This window comes from Alexandromys fortis, unplaced genomic scaffold, assembly GCF_014885135.2.
Source record: "Alexandromys fortis isolate MF-2015 unplaced genomic scaffold, M_Fortis_MF-2015_v1.1 scaffold_27, whole genome shotgun sequence".
Taxonomy (NCBI): Eukaryota; Metazoa; Chordata; class Mammalia; order Rodentia; family Cricetidae; genus Alexandromys; species Alexandromys fortis.
This window is the reverse complement of record NW_026067952.1, coordinates 14,486,144-14,504,113: the sequence shown is the minus strand read 5'-3', so window position 1 is coordinate 14,504,113 and position 17,970 is coordinate 14,486,144. Positions and strand designations below refer to the sequence as shown.

The 17,970-nt window shown below is 47.4% G+C and overlaps 2 protein-coding genes across 2 annotated transcripts; one reads left to right on the top strand and one right to left on the bottom strand.

The window, feature by feature from the left end:
* The first annotated feature begins 271 nt into the window (after positions 1-271).
* On the top strand, positions 272-4,122 carry Defb115 (defensin beta 115). Its single transcript, XM_050150693.1, has 3 exons — positions 272-399; positions 2,073-2,237; positions 3,960-4,122. The coding sequence occupies exons 1-3, from the start codon at positions 306-308 to the stop codon at positions 3,968-3,970; spliced, it is 270 nt and encodes an 89-aa protein (XP_050006650.1). The 5' UTR covers positions 272-305; the 3' UTR covers positions 3,971-4,122.
* Positions 4,123-6,490: 2,368 nt separating this feature from the next.
* On the bottom strand, positions 6,491-12,688 carry Defb116 (defensin beta 116). Its single transcript, XM_050151250.1, has 2 exons — positions 12,565-12,688; positions 6,491-7,045 (listed from the first exon to the last, which is right to left on the bottom strand). Exons 1-2 carry the CDS (start codon positions 12,641-12,643, stop codon positions 6,897-6,899), a joined length of 228 nt encoding a protein of 75 aa, XP_050007207.1. The 5' UTR covers positions 12,644-12,688; the 3' UTR covers positions 6,491-6,896.
* Positions 12,689-17,970: the final 5,282 nt, after the last annotated feature.

The window sequence follows — 17,970 nt, the reverse complement described above, 5'->3', positions numbered from 1 at the left end:
GGTAAGCTAGAAAAACTCAGCTCCACCCGTGGCAAACATGGGGCAGAACCAGGCAGGAGAGCGGCAGGGAAGACTTCTTGGGGGCCTAGATCCTCACTGTCCACAAAGCAGCGGGCTTGCTGGCCCCTTGCCAGAGGGATTCCAGAGCTGACCCTGCACACTGCATGAGTCACTTTCAGTGGTGACCTGTAGAAGGCAGTCCGGGTGGTGCAGCTCTCTGCCAGCCTCAGATTTATTGCCCGTGACTAGGCCCTACCTCGGTCATTAAAACCAAAAGCAGTCGGAATTTTCCCAGCACATTCAGCATGCTGCCGACTCGCTCCTCAGCCCTCTCAGGACACATTAAGCTCTGGTTTCTGACCTTAGCTGTCCTTGTGGTCCTGGCTCAGACTTCCCCAGGTAACCAAGCCGTGGTGAGAAGGGGAAAGCGGGAGCTGCTGAGGTCTGCTGAGAGAGAACCATACTGTGCCTGCATCTTTGGGACTGGATCTAGCGTGGTGGTAGAGTTGCTTGGGGATCGGGTGAGGCTCTGAGTTCACCCTCCAGTGCTGGGAGGAAAGAGGGGAGGAAGGCAAGAGCAGATGGATGGTGATAGGGAAGAAAGAAAGGAGGAGGAGGGGAAGAAGGAAGGGAGGGAGGAAGGAAGGAAAAAGGGGAAGGTAGGAGGGAGGAAAGAGAGAAGGGAGGGAACAGAGGAGAGAGGGCGAGAGGTGAGCAGTAAGGCAGGAGGGAAAAGGGTATACAGGAGGAGGGAACAGAGGGAGGTAGGAGGCAACAGGAGGCGGGAGAAGAGAACAGGAGGGTGGAGGATGCCAGTGTGCTTTCCTGTGGGCTGCCTGTGGCCAAGGTGATGCTTCTTTTTAGGGAGGCTGGGGAATGCAGGCACAGAGAAAGCAAGTGCCTCGAGGTAGCCCGCGCCCGCACCATCCCCCGCAGCGCACATCAGTGCCTCTGCTTCCAGTATCTCCTGTCTGAACCCAGCCTCTCACTTCAGTCCCGTCCACTGGTACCATGCCTTACAGTAGCCAGCATGCTTACTGCACCTCTCCCTTGAAGCAAGCAGAGGAGGCATCTTGTTCTTAGAACACGTGGTGGGAAATGTGTGGGTGGACATTGGTTCATCGTGGGCTAAAGGCATGAAGGTGTTGTTAGGGTAGGGGAGTCTAGATTTCAGACTGAACGTGCGTAGCAGCCATCGATCATCAGATGTCTTCTGGAGTCACGCTCCATGCAATAATAAGATGATCGTTAATTATTATTTGGGATAGTGTCTCACTGTATGGCCCTGATTGTCCTGGAATTCGCTTTCATTGAAACTCAGAGATCCTCCTGCCACTGCCCTCCAAGTTCTGGGATTTAAAGGCGTGCCCACCATGCCTGGTACTACCTTATTTTTTGAGATAGCACTCTCTCTAAACCTGGAACTCGGAGATTGGCTAGATTGGCTGGCCAGTAGACCCAGAGGTCTCCCTGGTCCCACTGCCCCAGTGATGGGGTTACAGATGTGTGCTGCTGTGCCCAACTTTTATGTGGGAACCGACAGCCCCAACTCACATCCTCATACTTAGGTAGCAAGTGCTTCGCCGGCTGAGTCAGCTCCTCACCCCAGCTGCATCATTTGCTGCTGGGTCAACCTTGCAAGGTGAAGGTCTTTGTCAATCATTTGTTGTTGCTCTAGAGAAAGGGGGATGGGAAGAAGAAAAAAATCCATTTTTGATTAGCACTGATCACAAACTGGGCTAAACTCCGGAGAGAACAATTGAGGCAGAGGAGGGAGCTGCGGCTATGAGACAGTCCAGAGAGTGCCAGTGCACGGGGCTCATGGGATACTGATGTGGACTGGGAAGTTGAGATGAACTTGATTTTCTGGTTTGAGTGTCCTGATGAGAGAGAACTAGCTTACCTCCCAGGAGAGAACTTTGGGGGAATACAAGGAGAGAGAATTTGTAATTTACATTGGGGTCTCAATACCCCGGGAACCCACTGTTCTCACGGGCCCACCTGCTGACATCCTCAGGATATACGGGTGTGTCCTCACATACTTCAGGATCCCTCTCTGCTCCCTTTGACAGACGGGTGGCTGAGAACGTGCTTTTATGGAATGGGCAAATGCAGACGTGAATGCAGGACAAATGAGAAGAAGAAAGAGAGATGTGGGGACTTCACTGTTTGCTGTGTCCAAATATCAAAGTCGAAACTATATTACTTGCCTCCAGTCAAAGACCCGCCAAAGAAAGGTATGTATCATGTCAGACTCCCAGCCTGAGAGTTCAACAGTCATCAGGGCCAAGTAGGGACACGAAGATCCCCTGCTCTAATCTTTAGGCGCTGCTGGGCTGCAGGGGGCTCATTAATCCATGTTCATTGCAAGGAGTCTGAGGTACAGAGCTGTAACAGGGCATCTACATAAGCCAGCTCCCCAGTGTTGGCTTTGACCCCAGGGCATCTACATAAGCCAGCTCCCCAGTGTTGGCTTTGACCCCAGCACTGAGGGGAAGGAGTTCATGTCAGCCTTTAGCCCATCGTCTAGCACTTTTTGGGGTTGGATAACACAGCCAATAATATCAGTTGAAAATATTGGTTCTTATAGCATGAGAACTTGGTGGCATCTAATTCCTGCATCCCCGAGACTGTGAGCAGAAGCTCCTAGTCCCTGAAAGTTTCCAGGTGTAAACTGCACCTTGGCTGCAGATTCTTATGTGATGTCTCTTCCTAGAGAGACAGGATGAACCAATAGGATCCAGAAGATCCCCTCTTCCCTTTCTAGCTTAATGCTTTGCCCCACACTTTGCTTGGTGGCCTTTCAGTCCCAAAGTCCATAATCACAGAGGACTGCCCAGAGATGGTCGGTCGTGTCCAGTGACCAGGAAGCAGCCACTCCTGCCCCAAGAAGACGGGGGATGAAAACAGTAAAAACAACAGACAGCTTAGCCTATGCTAAAATCTTTATTATGTGCAAGGAATAAATACGATGCTCCTTGGTCAGAAGAGGAAATGAAGTTGCATAGTTTGAGGAGGCAGGACAGTCCTTCTGATTACTTCTCAATGCATTTCCTCATCTGTTTACATCACGTGTTCCCTCCTCCACTGTAATCCTACAAGGAGGAATTTCACAGATGTCCTTGGGACGTCTAGCGTGTGGAGTCGACAGCCGTCACACCCTGAGTGCACCTGCTAGGTCTCAGTAGCTACACAGGGTTGGGCCTGGTTAGCACTTGAATGGCAGAGCAAACAAGAGACTGGATCTTGGGTTTGTCCATCTCTTAGGGAGATGCAGTGGTGGAATAGCCCAGCTAGGCTAGGGAAGTGGGCCAGGTTCCCCCAGACACTAAGGAAATAGCTAGAGTTGTCCCGTGAGGTGGAGGCTTTATTGAAATCACCGACAGGTGAATCCAGTGACAATGCATGGGGCAGAGGACCCTGCCAGGGTCCAGTGACAGCAGTGTCAACTGTTAGTATGGGACCCGGAGAGGAGCTCCCAGGTTAGATGTGCATGCCTTGACCCCATCCTTGCCTCTAGTCATTGTGTCCAGACTCCAAAGATGCATCTAACACTTGCATGCCCAGTTTCCAGTGTTCTTTGGGGTGCTAAGGTCCTTTAGGATATGTACTGGGCACCCCAGTCTTGTCCTATCCTTAGTGTCCTTCTATCCTTGTCAAGATCCTTGGGAACAAAAAGATGTTTTGGATCCATGTCATTGGGTGTCCTGCTCTTCCTAAGGAGTACACACTGTGTCAACATGTCTCCAGACTCACAGTTACGTAGAAGTGAGGAGGATGTGGAGGAAATCTGGACACATCTGTAGGGCAGGCTAAGCCTTCTTACCAGTTGTGGCTTCGGCTCATCTCTGAAATGGAAGTACAATGGGATTGTTCGGGTGGGCCCTAATGCTGTATGATTAATGTTCTCATGAGAGAAAGTTCAGACCTAATTGTTTTCAAATCATTGTGACACACAGAAGTGTCCTGATAAGACCCAGGAAGACCCTGGTCATCGGCCAGTCAAGGAGAGATGCCAAAGAGAACCAGCTCTACTGATATTTGCACTTTGGACTTTGTCCTCAGAATTGTGAGAAAATAAACTCAAGTCACCCAGTTGGTGGTACTTTTTAATGACAGCAATTAAACGAATGCAAACACCCTGTGGCGGTCATGTCCTAAATGCTGCCCTGAAATCCAAATCTGAAAGTTTTAATTTTGCTTTTAAAAATTTCCAAAGGGGACTGGAGAGATGGCTCAGAGGTTAAGAGCATTGCCTGCTCTTCCAAAGGTCCTGAGTTCAATTCCCAGCAACCACATGGTGGCTCACAACCATCTGTAATGAGGTCTGGTGCCCTCTTCTGGCCTGCAGTCATACACACAGACAGAATATTGTATACATAATAAATAAATAAATAAATAAATAAATAAATAAATAAATAAATATTTCCAAAGTGGGGCTGGGGAGATGGCTCGATTGGTGAAGTGCTTGGTGTGTAAGCCCGAGGGCCTGCATTTGACTCTCAGCACTCACTTAGGAAAGCTGGGTGCTTTCAGTCCTGGTGTTGGGGAGCAGGATGGGAGACTCACTGACTAGCCAGCCTTTCTCAAGTGTTGAGTTCCAGACTTGTGGGGGACTTTGTCTCAAAAAGGAATTACAAGGTGGCTTGTACCAGGTTTTTTTCTTTGGAGCCATCAGCCAGCTCCCAAATCATAACATGGAGACTTCTTGTAAGTTATGAATGCTTAGCCTAGCGTAGGCCCCATTTTGGATAATTCTTTTAACTTAAATTACTCTGTTTCTCTTTATCTACCTTTTGCCTTGAGCTTTTTATTGTTTCTTTCTTCTGTGTATCTTATTCCTACTGTCTCTATATCTGTCTATCTGTCTGGCAGCCTCCTGGCTTTTGGCCCCAGGCATGCACGTCTTCCCCCCCCCCTTCCTCCTCCTCTCCCCCTCCTCCTCCTCCTCTTCCTCCTTTTCCTCTTCCTCCTCTTCCTTCTCCTCCTTCTTTTTTCTCTCAAGCCTAGATCCCTCCTCTTATTTATCTACTCTGCCTGCCTAGCTATTGACCATTCAGCCTTTTATTAGACCAATCAGGTGCCTTGGGCAGGCAAGGTGAATCAAACACACTACATCTTTTCATGATTAAGCAAATGCCGCAGAAACAAATGAAACACACCTTTACATTGTTAAAGTACTTTACACAACAGTGGCTGGCACCTAGTAACAGCACTGCTCTGTTCTGGTTTGCCTTCTGCTGCTACAGTATCATCAGCACCGCCACTAAGAGCAGCTTGTGGGGAAAGAGTGTCTTTGGTTTGCAGATTCCAGAACACTGTTAAGAGAAGCTGAACTCAAGGCGAAGAAACCCTGGATGAATGTTGCTTGCTTCCAGGCTCACTTTCAGATTCCTGGGTCTTGAGTTTAACCGTGTCAGCACACATCCCTAAATCTGAACACTACACCCCAGAAAACCACCTTACAGTTTCATTTACAAACAGACAAAATAAAGGGGAAATAAGCCAGGCCCGGGAGCTGGCTCGGTGGGTAACGCACTTGCTGTTTAAGCGTGAAGACCTGAGTTCAGATCCCCTATATTCATATAAAAGCTGGGTATGGTGGTACATGTCTGTCACCCAGCATCGGGAAGGTGGAGATAGGTGGCTCCCTGGGGCTGGCTGGTCAGCCCATCTAACTGACACAGCAAGCTCACAGTTCAGTGAGAGGCCTTGTCTCAAAACTAAGGTGGGGGATGAGGGAAGGGTAAGGGGTAACTCACGGGAGAATGGGCCACTCAAAGGCAGCTGCATCACCAAGATATCCAACCCAAATGGGCAAAAGTTCACAAAACCTGGAACTCTGGAGCTCTCAGTGTTGCCAGTTAGGGCTCTTGGGTCAGGTTCCTTTTCTCCACTGACTGAAGAATGAAAAAGCAGGAACTAAATAACTGTCCTGGAGAGCTAAGAAGTCTAAAGCAAGAGTGCGTGCGCGTGCGGGTGTACACACACACACACACACACACACACACACACACACACACACACGCCTCACAAGTGAGGAGGGGATTCAGCGTCTGAGCTCTGTCTCTTTGTGGAGGGCTGGGGGTCGGAAGTGCTTCTGGTGGCCTGAGATGGCCCCTCCTTTCCTCATTTTGGATCAGCTGATCTGTTGGATCTGAACAAAGGAGAACAGGATGGTTGGTTCACACTCCTGTCCAGGCCTGCCTGGGACATGTCTGGGCAGGTCAGCTGCAAGAGTGCCCACCATATTAGGGGAAGTGTCAAGGAACTCTGCCAATATTTGTCCTGGGGGAAGAAGAAGCAGGAAGGATGCCATATTGTTTATTTCTGATGTCTTTTCCTATCTGCCTGCCTATCAGGGTACTATCTGGCCCCCGTACATATTCTCTCATTTACTCAACTCACAGGAAAATTGACAAGTCAGAGTGTCTCTTCAATCTCTTTACTGCTTATGTAACCTTGTGGGGGTGTCTTGTGAATCTGGTACATTTCAGGGACTTCCTGAGACTTTTGAGTTGTTCACCTCCTGAGTCTTAAGCCTTCTTTTTAAACTTCTCAAGGGGCTTCCACCAAGGATGTTTCAACTTGGCAAAACTGCTAGGCAGGTAAGACAACTGCCCGAGAAGTGGGCATAATGCAAAACTTGTGTCCTGGAGTAACAGCACTTGGGCTTTAAAGTAACCTCATGTTTAAAGTCAGTGATTGCCCTGACCAGTGGCGGCTATGAACAGAGAGAGACACGCATGATAAGGAGTGCGTTTTTATGAGAGAGCCTTCCAGATCATAGGAGAAATTACTACAGGAAGGGATGATGCTTGACTCAAACTTGAGAGTAGCTTGAAGCATTTGTGGTGGGCAAGCTGGACTCCTTCACAGAGTTAGAAACTGGAAATTTACGTAGGAAATTTGAGGCAGCATTTTCTGTTGTTTGAGCAGGTTAAGTATTGGATCTCGTATTTCTCACAGGAGTTTCTGCATACGCCGTGGTAAAGTTCACATGGAATCCAAGGCCTCTTGCTGATGCGGAATCCGAACAGGCCACCTGGGGAAGACATAGCCGTGTTTAGTTTCTGTGCAGTGGCGATGTCAGATATAGAAATTGTTACTGAAATGAAACAGTCCCTTTGAGCCCAGGCCCCAGAATCAAAACATCTGGAGTCAGACCTGAGCTCTTTTCCTTTCTAGCTCCATGCTTACACGGCTTCCTTCAAGCCTCTGGCCCTCCACTGTACCATTTTTACAACGGAAGAACCAACAGGGCCAAGTCCCTAAGGGTTTTGTGACGATAAAGTATCACACATGGAACATCCACAAAATCATCAAGCATTTAATAAGTAATTAAACGTTACTTTATTATATAAGTATATACATTATAAATATTATATGAATTACTAATGTAATCAAATCACTTATTGTAATTAAATATATGGCACCATTAACACGGACATTTTTCCTAAAGCCCTGGATCCATGCCCTGCCACCCTGGGTACACACTGGGCATGTTCTGTGTGCCTCTAGTGATCCAGAAACACACATGTTTGGACCGAGGGGGGGCATCACTGGATGCCATGAAACAGGCACGAACGTGTTCCCCACATATCTCTGTGCATGTCCCCCAAAGAAATAGGTGCAGTGTGCGCATAGCCACACACTGGTGACCGGCTCGTGGGTCCTACGGGTTTTCCTCAGGGAGCCACATGCTGAGTGAACTCAGCTGTTCTCACCACATGAGGCTATTCCACACGCACGCTCCGTGTGGCTAAAGCCTGCCGTGATAGCTGCATACTGGCCATCCAGCAGTGTGCACAGCATCCAGGCTCCATGACTGAAAACCCCAAAGTTCCTGGCACACAGTTGGCATTTTCTAAGTACTAGTCAACAATTGGCTCTTACAACAAAGGAGAAGATGTGAGAGAGAGAGAGAGAGAGAGAGAGAAAAAATAAACACAATACAAGCATTCACTGCTGTTGAAGTGTTTATCTAATTATTCTTTATCAATTAAAAAAATGGGAGTCAGATATGGGGTAAGAACACGAATGATCAGAGAAGCCGCCAGTGACCCCCTCTTGCTTCCATTCCTCAGTCCCAGAATGATTGAGATCCCCTCAGCCCCGCCTTACTACTTCCTGTCTCCTATCTGTCCTTAGTCTGCCCTCCAACTCACAGTAAAGTTTATTGTCAGAATGTGATCAAAGTATCACTCAGCATGGCATCTCCTTTGTGTGACGATTTCTCGAGTGATGCCACAGAGAACTGTAGTGGCATTTCGTTTGTATTTTAACAAATAAAGCTAGCCTGAAGATCAGACAGTCAAACAGCCCCACTGGTCAGATTTACAGATCAGGCAGCGGTAACACACATCTTTAATCCCAGTAGCCACACTAGTTGCCATAGAAACCAGGAGGTAGTGATGCATGCCCTTAATCCCAGCCCTAGAGAGGATTATAAAACAGGAGGAGACAGCTCTCAGTCTCAGTCTCATTCTGAGATTCCTGGAGGCAGGATCGCCGGTTTGGACTGAGGTCGAGGTAAAGAGTCAGTGACCTTTAGGTTGAACCCCACTTTCTGTCTCTGAGTTTTTATTAAATGTGTTTCAGAAAACCCTCATAAAAACCTACTGTGACCCCCCCCATTTGATGAAGACACACCCCAGGAGGTGTTGGGAGCCAGACCAATCCCGGGCTCTCCTGGAGGCCCTGAAGAAAGCTCAAAGGGTCTGAGTGCTTGCCCAGGGGCGGACGTGGCAAGGTCTGGGTTGGAGCTGGGGTCAGGGCCTTCGAGGAGTTATGGTTTTGGTTCCTGGGAACCACTTTCCCCACTGAAGGGCTGTGGTTATCAGTACTAAGTCAGCTGTGTCTGAGGGAGCCTGTGTTCTCTTTGCCAACACTGCTTGATTTAGCTCTCTGCTGACCTTGGTTCCTTTTCCTCCCTGAAAGCAGTATATAAGTGGCTGCACATCTTAGAAAACTTGCTTGGCATAAGACAGCTTATGCAAGACCTCTGACCCAGCTTTCCCATCTTTGTCTTATCTCCTGGCCCTCCTGCTTAAGACCCTGTCACTGAAGAATGACCTGCTGGTCCAAGTCGCAGAGAGTGGCTGGGGATATATAGACTGAGGACTAGAGGTCAGATGAGCCGTTATGTCTTAGTCTCTTCGCCATCCCAGGAGGATTTAGCCTACAGTGGCTCAAAAAGTAAGTCATTTTTGCAATAAAAAATTTACTATAGGCACGGACAGCCTCTGCTCTGCTCTTTCTAACCCCACGCTGTCCTGCGTCACCACCAACGCTCTTGTGCTGCCATATTCAAGTCACCTTTAGTGATCTCCCTACCTCCAACTAAAGCCGCAGGAGCCGTTTGGGGGCTCAGCCTTGCCTCTGAGCCACTGCACAGTGTACGCCTCAACTCTCTAAGCCTAGTCTCCCCAGGGAGAGATGGGGAAGGGGAGATTTGCACCAGGAAGCTAATGAGATCTCACTGCTTGGGGATTACACGCGTGCCTCTAGCGTAGCTGATTCAGGATGCCCTTAGCTGAAGCCAGAGCAGGGGCAGCTCCTGCCTGAAATGAGAGTCTAACCCTAGTTCAGCCACCGTCACTGCCAGCTGAAATGTTTCGGGAGCAAAATAAATAGTCACGACTCAAAAAATGAGCAATACAGGCTGACTGCTGTTGCAGAGGACATTGGGCTTGGTTCTCATCACCCATATCAGGAGGCTCGCGACTGCCTGCAACCAGCGGATGTGACACCCTCTTCTGGCCTTCATGGGCACCAACACACGTTTGTTACACACATATATACATCCATAAAAATAAAATAAAATGTTAAAAAAAAACAGAAGATGTGATCTGGAACCTTACTTTTAGAAAATGATTTTACTTTTAATGTGTTTATATGTGTGAATTTGAGCGTGTATGTACAAGAACCTGTAGAGTCCAGAAGAGAGCATCTGATCCCGTGGAGCTAGAGTCACAGGTGGTTATGAGTTACCTAATATGGGTGCTGGAAAGGAACTTGGACCTCTGCAAGAGCAGTAAATGCTCTTAACCGCCGAGCCATCTCTCAGTGTTGCTTTGCCCCTTTCTAACAAACTCCACATTGACCCCCAAATCAACACGACACATATTTCTCGACCACCTGTGTGGCCGGACGTGGCTGTCCCCATCTACTTCCTAAGGTTCTTCCTGGCCACGTAAGTCAGCCATCGGTCACGCAGGCTTTCCTTCATCCATTCAACAAATGTTTGTTCAAGCTACCTCATCCTCAGCTCAGTGCCAGGAACTTATAGTTAAAGGCGGTCTTGGCATCAAACAATTCAATTTGATATGCATGTTTGGAGCAAGAAAAGGAAAAGATGACTTTGATTGTCCCGGTGGAAAGGGTGGTCAGGGACAGCTTCTGCTCACAAATCCTGCCTGGTGACAGCCATAAAGCCACGAGAAGCGGCACTGTGTGCGGCTTTTGAGGCATGGCGTGCTGTCTTCACGTGTCATTTCTCACAAGCACACCCGTATTTCCCATCACTGTTCCAACACGAGCTTTACTGCACAGGAGAACAGGGGTCCTCTGTCAGGTGGCTAAAAGAAGAGGAGAAGTAACTTGGGAGGAGAAATAAAGAAAGAAACAGTGGGTGAAAGGGGGAAGAAGAAAATGCTAAGGCAGGACAGCAACTCTAGATACAGGGACTCGGATCTCACTCAGAATGAGGGTACCACCCATGTTCTCCACAGTGCCAGGTCACAACTGTGCCCAGTGTCTCTGCATGTGTCGGAGCTTGACAAGAGACACGTCAAAAACATCCCCTTTGCCGGGTGTGGTGGCATACACTTTTAATCCCAGTGCTCCAGAGGCAGGCAGATCTCGAGGCCAGCCTGGGCTTCAAAGGTTCCAGGATAGTCAAAGAAGAATCCGTCAGAGAATCTGTCTGGTGTCATTTGTCCTCAGGGCCTAAAGTTATTTACTGTTCTTTAGTGTGACTAAAACCACACTCAAAAATCTTCCTCCACGTTGGAAAATAACAGATATTTTCTCCCAACTTTTATCCTTTCCATTTATTTCTAAAACCACTTGACTGGGGGCATTATTATAGACCGCACATATTTAACAATACATCTTGAATTTGGAGATAAATACAAACCCATGAAACTATCGCCACTCTCTATCACCACTAAAGATTTCCTCCAATACCCTTATTAATATTATTTTTGTTTATTAACTCATCCTTATGCAGAGATCTTCCCTAAGCCATCTTTGTTTTGTTTTGTTTTGTTTTGAGAAAGCGTCTTTCTCTGACTGTCCTGGAGCTCACTGTATAGATCAGACTGACCCAGACTCACAGAGATATGCTTGCCTCTGTCTCCCCCATGCAGGGATTAGAGAGGAGCGCCACTGCTCCAGGTCTCTATGCCACTTTAAAAATAGAGTGCGTGATAGATCTGTCACTGGGGCAGTTACCTATAGGAGGATAACCTCTTCGATGAACGGTGTTGGGAAAACTGTATATCTACACACAAAAGAATGAAGTTAGACCCTTATGCCACCTACAAAACTCAACTAAAATGGACCTAAGAAGTGAAACTGTAAGACTCCCAAAATACCACCACCAAGGACAATAGAGTCTTGATAGTGGCCTTGGAACAGTTTGTTTGCATTGATCTCAAAAGTACAGGCATAAAAACAAAACCAGAAATCGATGGCACCTCAACCTAAAACCTGTGCAGTAAGGAGAATTACCAGCACATGGAAACACAGTCACCAACAGTATATTAATGAATCTTTATCTCTCCACATCAGTAACAGCTACAGTCCTGCTTTGATGAATTCGGGGTCTTATTGAAGCTTAAGAATCACCCCCAAACATAGGCTAATCCAGATAAATATACGTGGCCTCGGTGAGACACCCACCAACAAATAATGTCAATCAAACTCTTCCCATCTGATAACCAGTCAAGCCTTGCTTACAAAATCAAACATGAACACGCTCAGTAAAAGTTATCCAAACCCCCATTCATCCAAACCCCAGATCATAGCTACATCTGACAGGGTCGAACCACAGACCCCTCTCTACCCCAGTTCCTGGTTTCACTAATCTCCTCCCAGCTCCATTCAGCAGCAAACAGCGTTCGCTCTCCAGATGACATGGGAATCTCAGCCAAGCCTGGGTCCACAGCAGAACCGCCTGTCTCATGCTCAGCCAGACTCACTTTTTCAATCCCCCTCTTTCTCTATGGTCTTACAATCCCTGCCCTGACCCCAAATTCTCTTTCCCATGTGCAACTTGTCCTTTCTCCTCTGAACCTCCCACACTTTTACCGTGACTCAGGTTCCCATCCCAGCTACAGCTCTTCCTGGTGTCCTTCATGTTTTGAGTCTCCACTGTCCCAGGAACACAGGCCAACAACCTTAAGTGGGCCGTGAGAATGAAGGGGGATACTGACACCGCTGGTCCTGTGTCATCTACAGCCTACCTGAGATACTGGCGTACATACATGACTTTTCAGAGGTCACTGGGACACCAGTTGTACTTGTGAGAGCCCAGAACCTGAGGGAGACCTGAGTTACCTGCCATCTTGTCAGCCAGGATCATCAGGATGACCATGGCGGTGAAGTGTGGCTTTGTGACGGACATGCTGAAGAGCATGGAGGGCTGTGTTGCGTGTGACTGGGTAGGAATCACCGCAGCAGAGCAGGGCCCTGCCTCCGTCAGCTTTGGAAATGGGCCAGGCTAGGGGCAGTGACCTGAAATGGATGGTGAAACGCTGAAGTTAACCAAGCAGAAAGATGTCATGCCCCAGAGTCCCAGCTCGGGGTGCTGTGTGAGGGCTGGGGATAGCTCAGCAATGCTCACAGCAAAGCAGGCTTGCCTTACTGTAAGAAACAAAGACAGAGTTTAGCCAGTTGACACCTTGTTTGGGACAGATGGCAATGAATGAGTCACTTACTCCATGAGAAAAGTAATAGTTTTGAAAGTAATCTCCAGACATGTGTCTTGCCTAGAAATTTTTCTGCTAGAAAGAAAGGAACTAATAGCATCATAAAAATGCAAGAAGGTTTAGAATTCCTATCATGAATGTTCAGTCATTGTCATTTTACCTCAGTAAAACTGGACGGAGGGACTGGAGAAACGGTTCAGTGGTTAAGAGCGCTGACTGCTCTTCCAGGGGACCCACATAGTGGCTTACAACCATTGGTAACTCCAGGGGATCCTCTGGCCTCCTTAGGTACCAGGCACACACATGGAGCACATATATGCAGGCAGGCAGAATATCCATACAACATCAAATAAATCATACCAAAGCAATATTTGAAAACAAACCACCCCACTCCAAAAAAAAAAAAAAAAACCCAACAAGAACAAGAATGAAAGGCTGGACAGGGCAAACAACAAAGGACTCGAATAGACATGTTACCAAAGAAGTATACAAATGGCCAGTGAGCACCTAAGAAGATACTCTTGGGTTGGGAGGAGGGTCCACAGGTGAAATGCTTGCTGTGAAAGTGTGGGGACCTGAGTTCAGATCCCTGCACTGACATGAAAAGTTGGTTATGACAGCATATTCTATTCCAAAGTACCACGAGCCATCACATCATACTTCTGAGAACGCATGCTCTTTCAAAACAAGAGTAACTAATGCCAAGAGTGGACCCAGTCAGGGCCTTTTATACCACTGGTAGGAACAGGAAGTGGTTGCAGGGACTATGGAAGACAGTGCACAGAGTGGTAATTACTCAGAGTTACACCCCAAGCTTCTCTCCCTGGTATATCCCCAAAGAATAGATGTTTCAAAGCCCATGTTCATGGTGCCATCATCGACAGCAGTCAGACCTGTCACTCAGTGCTGGCTGGAGGGGTTTACAAGGTGTTGTGTGGTTGTGCAGTGGAATACCCGTCAGCCTGCAAAGGAAGGGACTCCTGTTCTGACACGAGCTTTGACATCACCGAGCCTCAGAGACACAAGCCTTCAGCAAGTGAAAGAATTCAGCCACAGACACTCAGGGGTAACATACTGAGATACCTAGAGTCTCACAGATATATAGAGATGGAAACTGGGAAGCCAGCGTTTAGTGGGTCAGAGCACTTAAAACCAAGCTGCTGGTAGCAGCTCCTGAGCAGGTAGGGTCTTGCAGTGTCCGAAGACGCTGGGCCTGGGCCTATTGTATCTGCTAGCTCATTTCTCCTCCTGTTTTCAAACTGATACTAAAAATTGTACACGTTTGCGAATTACGATCTTTCAACATGGACTATTTCTATACATGGGACAATGCTCAAACCAATGTGAATCTTTCTCTTTCAGCATTTATTATTTCTTTACACTAAAACCATTTGAGATCCTTTTTTTCCCTCTCCCCAATAAACATGACCTCTCCAGGAGTGACCCAGTGGAATTTGCATGAGGGACACACAGGGGAATACGAAGCTTTTTATGCAACTATAGGCAGCAGAGGTTCTAGAGGCTCACGTCATCACAGGAATGAAATGAGCAAGAAGCCAAAACCACACTCTATGTGGGTGGTGAGCTTGGCTACCCACAGTAAAGTGAATATTGACACAGATGGTGAACGTGGATTTGGGGACTAGTGTGCCACAAGCCAAGCCTGGAAGAATAGAGACTTTCTAACATCAATAAGAAAGAAAACACCCGCGGGAAATGACCTGCTGGTTTAAGTTCACGATTGCCATTTCCCCAGCAGGCGTATCATCAGCTGTGGCAGTACTCCCCGTGTGAGCTTGACTATCTAGGTGAACGGCAAACAAAGGGTTGCTAGGGTCTGGACTAGGGAAACGGAAGTCCCGTGACATCAGCCCAAGGACTCTGACTCAGAGTTTCAGAAATACGACGCTCATGGGGCTGGAGGGCTGGTTCAGTGGTTAGGAAAGCGTATGGTACTTGCGGAGGGCTTGAGTGTGGTTCCCAGCGTGGTTTCCAGCGTCCAAGTCAGGTGATTTACAGCTGCCTTAATTCCAGCTTCAGGGGAACTGTCGCCCTCTTCTGGTCTCTGACGGTGTTGCATGCGTACGTGCACAAATCCACATACAATACACATAATTAAAAACAAATCTTTATAAGAAGAAACATAGACGAAATTGGAAGAGTGGCCCCACCGTGGGGTAAATCACTGATACTATCCCTGAACTTCAGTCTAATGCTTGCATGGATTTTTTTTTTTTTTGCTTCATGAATCTGAGAGTGTGTGTGTGTGTGTTGGGGGATGCATGCATGTGTTGTATGTGTTAGAGTGCACATGTGTGAATGGACGCCCACGCACACTTGTGAGTGCGGGAGCAAGCACTTGATGTCAGGTGTCCTCTCAACCACTCTCCACTTCATGTGTTGAGGTGAGGTCTCTCACTTGGACTTGGCGCCCCAACTTGGCTAGTCTAGCCAGCCAGCTAGATGCAGTTATCCCCTGTCCTTGCCTCTCAAGCTAGGACTGCAGGTGGCTGCACATCCTCCTGATGTTTACAAGGGTGTTGGGGATCCGAACTCGGTTCTTACGCTTGTGCGGCAAGTTCTTTATCCACTGAACCATCTCCCCAGCCCCACTGGATGGCTTTCTCCCACTGTCGAACCAACTGTATCACTTAAGAGGAGTGAAAATTTGGAATCTCAACACATCTACGGTAAGACTCAAATAATTCAGGGTATAAAGCAAATAGATGGTATTTTTAGACAGCAAGCTAAATATCGGCAGGCTGGAAGTCATTAGGGCCAGACTGCTCACCCCCATCCCTAACCTCTCACCCCCCGGGCCCCTCCCCACCAGAACCATTGACTTGTAAAACCAAGAATAGCAGCAGCAAAACTCTCACTGGTTAGTGGATGGGATCCGGTTCTTATCACCGGTCATGGGAAGAGACTCGATGTCCTGAGCTGCTCTGAAGGTTGTTAATTGGTAACTAGCTAAACCTGGTGCCAGGAATCTAAACATAAAGTTCCTACCTAGCCCCAGGTTTTGTGTGTCTTTGCTCACTCTCAAGAGTGCAATCCAAGTGTCCCTGTCAATCACCCAAATAGCAAAATGCTCCCCCAGAAAGGTGTCTGTTCTATAGACTTTAGAGGTGTACAGACCTGCCTAAAAATGGAGGTTAGCTCATGGTCTCTCTGGCCACTGTCAGCTCTCACTCTGTGCAAGTCCTCTGCTCCTCCTTGCTCCCTTTAGCTGTTGCTCTCCGGCACCCCTCGGGTGATCTCATGTCCTGTAATAAACTGTATCCACTTTAGCAACAACCTCAAGGGCTCAGGAGCTGAGGGATAGCAGAATGAGAGTCCAGCAGCACTGTGGGACTCCTCTAAGCTAAGTCAGAGGATCCCCGGGGCAAGGCCTCCTGGGACCTGGAGAGAAACGAGCATTTCCCCCCTTAAAGTTTAGCATCAGAAGGTAAGGAGCACCGTCTGGCTCCCGCAGGCCGGAGGGTTGCTTTATTTTATGTTCTCAAACGGATGACGATCTCGGCCCTAGAGAATTACATCCGACACACCCAGCCCTTATGTGCTACAAGGAAGGGGACACAATACTTATGGGTTCCAGAGATTTTAGAAATCACCATATAAGCGGGTCACTGATTGATCAGGGACAGCCCCAAGTGGGGCAGAAACGGGATTTATAAGCATAAAAATCACAAACATTTGTTGCCAAGTTACAGTTGCAATTTTGACTAATCAGAAATCAAAGATTAGGGACTTTCCTTGTGTGTTCCGTCATTGTCAGCCGACATACAATGCAAGCTTTTCAGTCCAACCAATCAGATTCATTTGTCCTCTCTGTTGTTGGGAACAACCATAATGTTTCTAATGAGTTAAAGATGCATAGTGGCTATTTCTATGGCTTAGGGAGGAGGTTGTTCAGCGATTGGAAAGTTCTCAACTCCCCTAGGACTTGGAAACTGGAACTTTATCTCACCCTGCAGGGAAAATGGAGTCTGACATCAAAATGGCAGAACTTAGGCCACGGGCTTTTGCTTGCTCCCTTCCCATCACGTCAATCTTTGAAATTCTTGCACAGCAGGAATAGTAAATGGGACTTTGTTTCTACAGTAAATCTAAGAGTTCAACAAAATCCCACAAACATCAGTGACATCCTGTGGCTTCCTGTCTCCAGCGTTTTGAATGAGGGGGTGAAAGACTTTTACCCTAGACAATCATTTGACTACGTTGAATCAAGCCAGTGTCTTATTGCTAATTCTATGAAAAACTAAGATTGACTCTTTCGCAAGCATGGTGTTTTCCCCCTAGCACAGCCTATCACTAGATTCCAGCAGGAAGGAAAACCTTCGTTATTCCGTGGGCTCACCACACCATCGTGTGGCCAAACGGTGGAATAACACTCCCGAGGACGTGTCTGGTTGATAGACGGAAAACAGCATAGTTTTCCAGCAGGAGGATTGAGACTTTGAGGGCAGCCTGGACTGTACAGCAAGGTCCTGACTCAAAAACACAAACAAAAGAAAAAGTCAAGTGTTTCAATCCTACAAAATTTTGTTCTGATTATGAAATCTTTTCACCTGTCTGTAATGTTCAGGCCCGAGTCTGTGGTTAATATTTAAAGACAACAGAGCATTTCAATCCTTTCCCACAGGCAGAAATAAGTATTGCTTGAATACTAAATAATACATGAAATCATCTAACATTGGGTGTAAGAATGTACCAGTTGGACGGAATTGTTAATTAACCAAACCGAGTATAATTATACTCAAATTAGATCCCATGAGGCTATGACTGTTAATCTTTCATAGCTCTGCAGCCTCTCAGTTCAACAAAAACTGAAGACAGTTATGGAGATAAGGAAAACGATCTAGGCCCAAACAGTAGGACTGGTTTCTACAAAAGGCCAAAGCATTATAATTTTTTAAAGTGGATTTGGGGATGGAGAGACGGCTTGCTGGTGAAGTAGTTTCTGGCCAAGCATGAGGACCTGAGTTCATTCCCCATCTCCCATATCAAGGCCAATTGTGCCTGCAGTCCCAGT

Excerpts from the sequence above, each read along its gene's own strand:
- Defb115 (XM_050150693.1), top strand. The coding sequence starts at position 306 with ATGCTGCCGACTCGCTCCTCAGCCCTCTCAGGACACATTAAGCTCTGG. Across the intron at positions 400-2,072 it reads CCTGGCTCAGACTTCCCCAG|ACGGGTGGCTGAGAACGTGC; the intron begins GTAACCAAGCCG and ends TCCCTTTGACAG.
- Defb116 (XM_050151250.1), bottom strand. The coding sequence starts at position 12,643 with ATGCTCTTCAGCATGTCCGTCACAAAGCCACACTTCACCGCCATGGTC. Across the intron at positions 7,046-12,564 it reads CCTGGCTGACAAGATGGCAG|GTGGCCTGTTCGGATTCCGC; the intron begins GTAACTCAGGTC and ends TGTCTTCCCCAG.